General features: G+C 40.4%; 1 protein-coding gene across 2 annotated transcripts in view; it reads right to left on the bottom strand.

Moving 5' to 3' along the window:
* Positions 1–9,311, bottom strand: part of LOC106598011 (paired box protein Pax-2a) — a 103,701-nt gene extending 94,390 nt beyond the window's left edge. Inside the window, exons 1-4 of one of the 2 annotated variants that reach the window (XM_082964965.1) lie at positions 8,643–9,311; positions 6,830–6,995; positions 5,734–5,931; positions 60–139 (exon numbers count right to left, since the gene is read on the bottom strand). In XM_082964965.1, coding sequence (XP_082821091.1) covers positions 60–139; positions 5,734–5,931; positions 6,830–6,995; positions 8,643–8,685 — 487 coding nt within the window. In that variant the 5' untranslated portion in view covers positions 8,686–9,311. The remainder of the gene's footprint in view (positions 1–59; positions 140–5,733; positions 5,932–6,829; positions 6,996–8,642) is intronic. The other variant, XM_082964966.1, reaches the window with a different exon arrangement.
* Positions 9,312–10,416: the final 1,105 nt, after the last annotated feature.

The following is a 10,416-nucleotide window of genomic DNA, read 5'->3' as shown; positions in this document are numbered from 1 at the left end:
TGATACATCTTACCCATGGTGTGGCCTGGTGTAAGGGTTAGGGTTATGATACATCTTACCCATGGTGTGGCCTGGTGCAGACAGGGATGTTCCATCTGGAGACGGGTGGAAAGGCTGCTGGACTTTTGTTCGTATTATCCTGCGATCACAGGAAAGAAAAGATGGTGTCAGTGCTGCTTCCTGCTCTTGGATCAGTTGACTGACGAGATGGCGTCAGTGCATCCTCCTGCTCTTGGATCAGTTGACTGACGAGATGGCGTCAGTGGTTCCTCCTGCTCTTGGGTCAGTTGACTGACGAGATGGCGTCAGTGGTTCCTCCTGCTCTTGGATCAGTTGACTGACGAAATGGCGTCAGTGGTTCCTCCTCTTCTTGGATCAGTTGACTGACGAGATGGCGGCAGTGGTTCCTCCTGCTCTTGGATCAGTTGACTGATGAGATGGCGTCAGTGGTTCCTCCTGCTCTTGGATCAGTTGACTGATGAGATGGCGTCAGTGGTTCCTCCTCTTCTTGGATCAGTTGACTGACGAGATGGCGGCAGTGGTTCCTCCTCTTCTTGGATCAGTTGACTGACGAGATGGCGGCAGTGGTTCCTCCTGCTCTTGGATCAGTTGACTGACGAGATGGCGGCAGTGGTTCCTCCTGCTCTTGGATCAGTTGACTGACTTTTCACACAATACAGCATGAGGCTATCATTTTGAACATCGCCGTGAATGAAAGGCCAGAATGGTCAGTGGTTAACTTGTTCTTGTTTTTGCAACCTAAAGCTCTTCTAATCACAGATTGATGTTGTAGAACAGATGTTGGACTATATTCCCTATATAGTGCCCTATTTATTACCAGGACCCATAATGCAATGTGTCTGAGTGAGATGTCAGTAGTATCTCACCATAAGAATGGATCTAATCCAAAGTCCAGATGTAGAAACAGCAGTGCCTACATGTTAGAAAGCCTACTGTACCTTTAAAAGGTGAGATCTACAGAAGAAAAGTCTTCATTGCACTTTTTCTCTGAGAGGTGATCTTGCAAACAAAGCATGAAATCACATCAATTCACCTCAATGATTAGCTTCACTGGTTCTACCTGGCCTGAGCTAATCAGCTCTCCTTCTCTCTCCTTCTCTCTCTTTTCGCTCCTTCTTTCCCTCTCTCCCTGCCACACGGTAAAGGTTTCCAGGGCTCTCTCTCTGACTGCTGCCCCTTGGCTTGGCCAGGGCTGCGTCCCAAATGGCAACCCTATTCCCTATATGGTGCACTACTTTTGACCAGAGCCCTATGGCACCCATAACCCTATATCCCAACGGGCCATGGTCAAGGGTAGTGCGCTATATAGGGACTAGGTTGCCATTTGGGACTGACCACAGCTCTAAGGTCTCTGTAGCTTCAGCAGCAGCCCCCAGTGCCAACCCTGGTGTGGACGAGGGTCTATTGATCGAGGGCTTTGGGGGAGAAAAAAGTTGGGGATTAGTCACAGGCCCAAACAGATGCAAATAGAAAGCTATAAATTATATGTGACAGGAAAGCAATATTTCCTTATTGCCTTGCACAAGCTTACGCCAGCATTAGATTCCTTTAACCTGACTGGCACCGTGGGGAAGAGGGGAGCTGTCATTGTAATGTGTAAACTTTAAAACTATTTATCATGTATGACATGGTGTGTACCTATTTTAGAACACAGACGGAGCGTTAAAGGTGGAGTCGGGACTAGGAGGATAAATAATAACACGTATCCCAGTTCACGTTTGCTTGGTTTCCTGATCCTAACACAGATCTGTTGTTGAGAATTCAACGTTTCTTTGTATTTTATTAACGTAATAGTATAGTTATTTAAGACCTCTATTTTATTACATTATCTTACAAATTGAACCGCTTGGTCTGAAACTGAACAATTGAACAATTGACACTAGCTACATTATTTTAGACGTTAACTAAAAGTCTAAGCATTTGGGGGTGGGAGGGACATCATTCCACTATTTGATTTAGAATTTTAGGACCTGTGTAGGTATAAAAAATATATTTTTAAATCATTTGATAAAATATTGTATTTGGCCTTTACTACTATATGCCATAGAAACACATTGAATAACACATTCATAAACGGCAAAGGAAACAGGTTTTGAAGTGTCTGTCCCATATCTAGAAGATATCAGAAAGCTCAGGAAATAGTGCACACATATTTAACCCCTTTTTATTTTTTTGGCACAAGACTATCTCCATAACTCCATTTTTAAACCAGTACCAAGTTACCTTCAGACGAGTCCCATGAGGTCATAAAACGGAGAACACCAATGTGTTCGTGAGAATCTCATCTTGCCATAAAGTGTTCATGTTAGTTTTTTTTAGGCTAAACCGTTCTGACGCTACTGACTTATTTGTGAGAAGATCGATTTTTTTTTTTTTTGGGGGGGGGGGGGGGGGGGGGGTCTCATGGTCTGACAAACACCGCTGTAGGTTGACCACCAACAACTGCAGATGCGGAAGGCCGACACTGGCTCGATGTGGTGGATTGAGACTCAGCCCATGCAAAACAAATAAAGATATCTCTAGCTTAAACTGATGGATTTTGATGGGGATTTGTTTTTATTATGTTACTTAGACTGATGCACCGGTAGACCCTTCAGTATTTTAATTGAAACCCCTCAAAATCTCATATTTATGTTGGTGACTGTAGACTCAAAGGACTAAGATATTCAACTATATATTGTTTAGATGGCTGTGATATTGATATTGTTTTGAGGTTGAAGGAGTAAAGTACACACTACTGTCAGATCTCTCCTTAGGGCAAAGCTACAATACAATCACCAGCCTTCCCAGAGATCACATATCAATATTTTATTTACATTTTTTTTCACTTCACTCCATAACAGTTATTTGACCCCCTGACTTCTGTGTGCAATATAAATCCAAAAGACTTTATTTGGAATACATGTTCTTGATATCGAATAAGCAATTTGAAGGAATGAATTAATGACTTAGCTGTTGCTGAAAATCCCCTGAAGAAATATTAAAATTGCTTTACTTTTGAATCAATATTATTGAACGCCATTGAGGACCTTTTTTATGTCTAGTAGCGGCTAGCGGGGATACTTGTTGTGGGGTAATTTCTTCCTTGTGGCGCGGTGGCCCAGACCCAGTCCAGCCAGACACCAACTACAACAGCATCTCTGTAACAGTTAATAATGCATACAGGGGAAGAGTGTTTAAACCTAGATCATCTTATGTCAACAGTCCTGGGGTCACTTTTGTTTGGCCAGAAAAGCCCTTTTAGAGTAGCGGTCAGTAGTCCCAGTCTTTCCCTTTGTCTAAGCTCTGTTAGTGTAGCCAATCCTCCATGTGATTCAGCTTGTTTAAAGATAAGTGCTATACTGGCCAATATGAAGTTACCGCCTAGTCTATTGTGTACTGGATGGGACATCAAGCCATGTTTTGAAGACCATTTTACAAAACACTTATTGGGAATGTGTAGCGCGCTTGTAACCTAGACATATAGTCTACTGATGCATGGTTAGCATTGAACCTTCCACTGTAGAACAGCCTTTTTCTGCTCTCAAGGAAGCAGGTTTATACAGATATTTCATACAATTACTATCCAACAATTCAGTCAAAATATTGAATTGGACCGACTTGAGTTAAAATCACGTGTGTTTGAGATAATGAATGCGTGTGTGTGTGTGTGTGTGTGTGTGTGTGTGTGTGTGTGTGTGTGTGTGTGTGTGTGTGTGTGTGTGTGTGTGTGTGTGTGTGTGTGTGTGTGTGTGTGTGTGTGTGTGTGTGTGTGTGTATAGAATAAAGTGTAATAATTTACATTTAACATTGAACCACTAAAAGGTTCTTCACTTCACAAAGAGAAATATTCAGCATTATGAAATTAAAAATAAATTCAAAGTAGGTTTCGTCTTTGGTTAATAGAATTACATTTAGTTTAATTCACATTTTAATACCCCCCCACCCCCCATAATAAACAAAGACACATAGGGGATTATTTCAGTTCAAAAATAGCTAAGCGGAATTGGATTCTAATTGAAAACTTAATAGGTGGGTCTTTTAATGATATGAATGTACATTTTGAATCTATCACATACATGTGTCTGAGGCTGCTTAAATGGGCCTTTTTAAGCAACCACGAGGCATGAAATGAAATTTTCTTCAGCTCTTTCTCTATTTAAAAAGATGTCTTGTGTGGGGCTGTCTGTCCATGCTCTTTCTGCAGTCAGCTCATTAAAGTGTGATGCTGCTGCTGCCTCTATGGAACACTGCCTCTTAACGAAAGTTCATCACCAAGGATCTCTGGCGGGTAGGGGGTCTATTTCTCTACCTCTTTCTCCCCCTCCCCTCTCTCTCTCTCTCTCTCTCTCTCTCTCTCTCTCTCTCTCTCTCTGCTATCTCTCTTACACCCCTTGGTCTGTTTCACCAATGCACTCAAAGTCCTCTTTGTGATCATGATGTTTCCTTGTTACTTTACAGAAGTGAAGGCTATACGTGCTATTATAATACACTTCTCCATATCAACCATAAATACACCATCTGACCTCAATCTTGCACGTGTAATCTTAACCAGCGGACAGGCAGGATCCTCTCCAAATTACATTTGTTTGAGGAAGTTTTCAGAATATCTATTTACATAAAATGTCATTTGATAATGAATTCATAACACGTGTTTTTAGTGAAAATACACTTCCCACTCTTTGTTTGGCTGGTTGGACAAATACAGTACTATAGGCCTAATGATTTGGCAGATAACAATCCCATTATTTTACAAACTATTACAGCGATATGTGAAATAAGACAAAGTGCAACTGCATTTACCAAAGGCAAATCGGATAAAAAAATTATACGATATATTTACATACAGGTGTCCCCGAACAAGGCAGTTAAACCACTGTTCCTAGGCCATCATTGAAAATAATAATTTGTTCTTAACTGACTTGCCTGGTTAAATAAAGGTAAAATTAAATTAAAAAACAGGTACTCCTTTTTAAATAGACCACACGACTCCACAGAGCTCCAAACCAGCTATAGGCCTAAACTGTAAAGAAAATGTCCAATACAACACATTAGATGTGCTGCTATTGAACAATTGCTCGGCTTTCGGTGCCACGCGGGATCTGGTCACCGGCTTGCCCTATTGATCTGTTTTCATCCAGACAGATTCACTTCGTCCTAAGATATACTGCTCATTGCTGGGGGAGTTTGGACTGAAAGATTGAATTGCACCGTCGAGACCACCCTCGATGGGAGAAAAAGTTTGTCAAACTCTGGGCTGTAGGCCCTATAGGCTCCTGTTCTGCAGTGCAGTTCGTAGATGGAAAACATACATTGATAGCAATACCTTGAGAGTTCATCAGGACTTTGAAGATGCTTTAGAAATATTTGACCTCCGTAATTTGAGGCATAAGGATGTGTTTAAAACACTCACAAATGAAATGTAGCCTAGGCATACTGTTAAATAGTCATACATATGTTCTCCCCGTATAACAGCCAATGGAAGTCAATTATACACTATATAATAAAGTCAAAAAATTAAATGTAGGCCAGGCGTTGAGGCCTAAACATGGAGAGACGAAAGCACTGCTGCTATAATTGTAATTTGTAAATTTCTTGATGAAATTTGCAAGAATGTTTCCCAATTTTATATATTTTCCAGATGTTTGACGGTGATATAATACTATTTTACGTTTTCATTCAAAGGAATAGGCTTATTGGTTATGTAATTATTAATAAAGAAATAGTGTTTACCTGTTAATGGACGAGACGCTTGGAACCGTGTCGTTGTCACAGACGCCCTCAGCTAACAGTCTGTCTCTGATTTCCCACGCGAACATGGTCGGATTCTGGCGCTTGTAGTCCGCTATTTTATCCACAACCTTTGGAGTCGCCACTTTTGGTTTGGACCCCCCAATAACTCCTGGCTTTATACTTCCGGTCTCGTAGTATCTGCAACAATAATCAACAACGTATCGATCATGAAACATCTAGGCTATCTGTTGGATGGACAATTCTTCCTTTTCTTGGCTAGAGTTGATTTAAATTAGCATTAGATTTGTGGATGTGTTCGAATGTTATGCACCTTCTGCCCCCAAAATACTGTGTTGCGCCTACAGGGCATTCAACCCACAAACATCTCCAAAATGTGCACATTGTCTTCTGAGGCAAACGTTATATATATATATACTTTATAGCCTAGGCTATACTCTAACTCTGTGAGGTGGAGTGACTTAAAATCGTTTTGTAGGATCCAAAAAATAACAGCGAAGACTTATGATCAAATAATTTAGCTATTCCTTCCGGCTACAACCCATTACAATGGTGTCCAACTTTATTGTCTTTGCCAAAAAGACTAAGAAAATATTAATAAAACATGCAATTAATTTCAAATGACATGCTACCAAGTGTTGCTATTTAACTCATTTAGACAAACATTCCAAGTGCATTAAAACAAAATACCTTTTAAAATCCTTTTGATAGCTGAAAAATATTTTTAAAAAACATTCAAATGTCGTACGGACACGAACCCAATACAATTCAGTTGTAATCTGATATAGCCTAAATTACGGGGATGCCAGTTTAGCTGTGTACAAACACATTACCGCTCCTCGTGATGACTAGGATTACGTCAGATATTGTTTCCTATATCCTCATTCTGTGTGTCTAATATACTGACGTGTTTCCACTCTTTTTTTAGCCGTGTTTTGTTATATTTTGGTCGAATCTGTTTTATTTGGGATCTGCCAATATGTAGGGATAAGAGTTGCAGGACAGGTGTATTTAAAAAAAAAAATTTTGAAGAGTGCGTCTTTCTGTGTCATGATTGGTAGTTTTCCCACCGTCTTACCTGCCCAGTATTTTGCTGACACAGCCGTGGCTGACCCGTAGTTGTCTCGAAATGTCACAGGGTCTCACTCCTTGGTGCGCGAGTTCTACGATTCTTGTCCTCACCACGTCAGGTAGGGGTCTGCCGTTGACAAACACCCCGCCTAGCTGGTTCACACCGCCGTGCCCTATATGGGAGACAACAACAGCACAGAAAACCATAACATTAAATACAGGGGTGTGGGAGATTTTTTAGGTTATAGTATCACCTCAGCTATAATGCATTGTATGGCATTAGAACGGTTCAATTGAACATTTTAGACAAATCATATCTAAGCATCCGGTGTTGAATATGATTTGAATGGTCCAGTATCCCAGTGTGTATTTTAAGGAGGACATGTGGTTGTGGGTTGGGGAAAATAATTATTCTTTCCCAGGGACGTCATCAATTCATGGATTTTGGAATGTTTATCAACTCTGTTTGTAGGCTACTCTGAAGATGTGCGCGACAAGGTCACGTCGGCTCGAACTTTTAGGAGACAGTATCATATTATAGCCTACCATTAGCTACTATAACATATTATAGCCTACCATTAGCTACTATAATATATTATAGCCTACCATTAGCTACTATAACATATTATAGCCTACCATGAGCTACTATAACATATTTGTACGTGAATAGTTGGTTGTCCATTATTGTTCCGCCATTGAAAATCAGGCTAGAGTTTCCTGTAGGCTATCCAGTTCAATAGCAATGCTGTAATTTTACAATCCCCCCCAAAAAATGAGGTAATTAACCATTTATAAACACATGCATCATTAGCATAAATGGTCTATATGATAGTAGGAATATTGTTCATACTTTAATTAGACCGATTGTATTTTATAAAATGTTAACACTGCAGTGATAATACGTATCATCTCTCGTCTATATCGTTTAATACAAGGCGGGATATGTTTTCAATTCTGGCCCACGGCTCGGGTTGGCTATAGAGTTACACGCTCTTTCATTTTCTTTTCTCCCTAATTATAAATAATTAAGCGCTTTGATTACTCATATTACATATTATTTTGTAAATGAAGAAAAAAGGGGGGGTAAATTATTCACAAGACTGAGCAAAACAACATCTAACTCCATCCATTATTTCACCTGCACAACAACAATAGGCCTTTCAATATCATGTCAAGTAAATTTGTAACAATATTATATTAAATTAAGACACTGTTTATTTTAATGTGTATATTGTTTAAGTGTTATTTGGTAAATCAATAAATTGGTGCCTATTAGAATATTGGCCTAATAAATTGGCACGGACCTGTCAATGACTCTTATTAACCTGGTGACAGGTTTACTAATTCCAATGTGACGTGTTTTGTTCTTCTATTTTTTCCTAATTTGGTAACGCTACACAAAACGTAGGCCTTTTTAGGAGTTTATTATGCACATTTGAGTTTAATACAAACAAAATAATATATTAGATGAACGTGCGCCGGTCTGTAAATAAGCACATATAATAAACGCAATGTTTTCAGTTAAAAAATAGTTTAAAATGTGTCTTTCAAATATTAACATTCCCATCGAACTTCATTGGATGTGCTTGTTCCCAACGCCACTGTAATTCAGGCTACATGAATACGCTGCTGTGTTTTTGTTTGTCGGTTGTCATATGCAACAACATGCAGACGGTGTTGCATTGTCAGTGAAATGAGTGCATCGCTGTCAACGATCATATTCGCTAGGCTATTGGCCTATTTATAATCATTATCTGCTTTCACAGGCTCAGTTTTCGTTGCAAACACAACAATATCTGAAAAACTCATTATCTACTTACGGTGCATCGCTGAGAACGGGTCTACTTTGCAGTGAATATCCATCGGATAGCAAAGGAAAGACGGGTAATCAATGGAAGTCGCCGTTTCGCCTTTGTAATGCAGATAAAAATGGGAAGAAACGGAAAAACTTTATTCGATTAAAGATTTCTCTTTTCCCTCCACTCAGTCAATGAGAGGGTTTAACTTCTTCTAAAAGTTGCCGTCGTAGTAACAGTCCGTGCCGAGAATAGAGGCTACTGCTGCTCAGGTGCAGAACATGACCGACGCTTGGTTCATCAACGTGGAAATGTTTTTCAGTTTGAGTTGGATTTTCAAAACCTGGAATGATGAGATGATTTTTCTCAGAACATGATGACGAATAGGACAAACCTTTACGTCTAAAACCGTTCGTGACAGTCCTGTGGTAAATAGATAGATCCTAGTTCCGGCCTTGATTTGCTGCTTGGTTGCGGTGGGTAGAACGCTCAGATACGCATAGACATGACAGAAGAAACATGGACACTGTGGGGAGTCTGGTGCCCTGGTACCTTCCCCTTTTCCTTGACTCTAAAATGGGGTGGATGCGTTAGCCTGAATCTTTGGGTTGAGAATGAAGCCCCTCGCCGTGTGTGCGTTTCTAAAAGCAAGCTGCCTGCCCCCCTCCCCTCCGCGGACCCCCTTGCTTATGGATGAGTTGTCAGACAAAGGCAATAGATTCCAACACTTTGTGATTCGCCAACGCAAAAACCTGGAGCCCAAACGAGGAGGTCCCAGGGTCTGACACACCGAAAGGGGAGGGAAAATAAACAAGGAATTGACTCGGAGTTTTAAGATCAGAGTTTCCAGACATTAGATCGGGACGAGGGGTAAATGAAAGCCATTTTTGACTTTATCAATATCTAGAGTTTATCTTATTAGATGAATAATGGACTGAGATAGGAATAGACTAACATTTGGGTGAACAAGTTGACATAACTGTACAAATAGCCTAACGCATATTTCCTGGCTTGGTAAATCATTATTATCTTGTTGAGATTATGTTATGTAGGCTGCTGGAATGCATCGTTGTTCTAGTCTACTTAATGACGCTAATGCTTCATGCGTGTATATTCTAAGTATTTGACATGTTTTGCTATGTAAGGCCTACAGCTCAAATGCGATTGTTTTGCACGTTGTTTACATGTAAACAAACGCTGCATGTCTTATGCATATAGGTTTAACTTACTATGTGAAGTATAACGAGAAGGGGCTTGAAGAGGTGAATGGAGGGCTCTGGACAATCGGTCATCGATACATTGACCTTTTATGTTATTTTATTGATTGGGTGATGATGACCAGCTTCCTGTGATGGATGTACAGGCTGCGCTGACTGGGCCGAGGGGCTGGTAGTAGTATAGGGGCTGGAGGTGAGATTGGACAGGGGAGCGGAGTGTGGGGGGTTGGCAGTGAGTGTGAACACAACCCGCAGTGCTCTCCTCCACACCTTCTGTAGATGGCGCTCACAGGTTTCATTTGTCTAAACCGTTTAAACCGACCGTATACTTCTGCTGTCAAAAGAAGTTACAACTCCGGTTGCAAGTCAAACCGTGGATGCTCGGTGTTCACGGGATTAGTGATGACAGTAATATGAATATTGATCAGCTTCGATAAATAGGCCCACATGTCAGTGATTGCATGGATTCAATTTCACTGCCAATGTAGAATTGTAATGCGTCAAAAAGCCTAGTGTTTGTTATACCACCGGCCATATTATTACAATCAAATGAATCATTTAAATCAAACTGAAACAATTCA

Source organism: Salmo salar, chromosome 18 (genome assembly GCF_965601325.2).
Source record: "Salmo salar chromosome 18, fSalSal1, whole genome shotgun sequence".
Taxonomy (NCBI): domain Eukaryota; kingdom Metazoa; phylum Chordata; class Actinopteri; order Salmoniformes; family Salmonidae; genus Salmo; species Salmo salar.
This window is presented reverse-complemented; position numbering and strand designations above follow the sequence as displayed.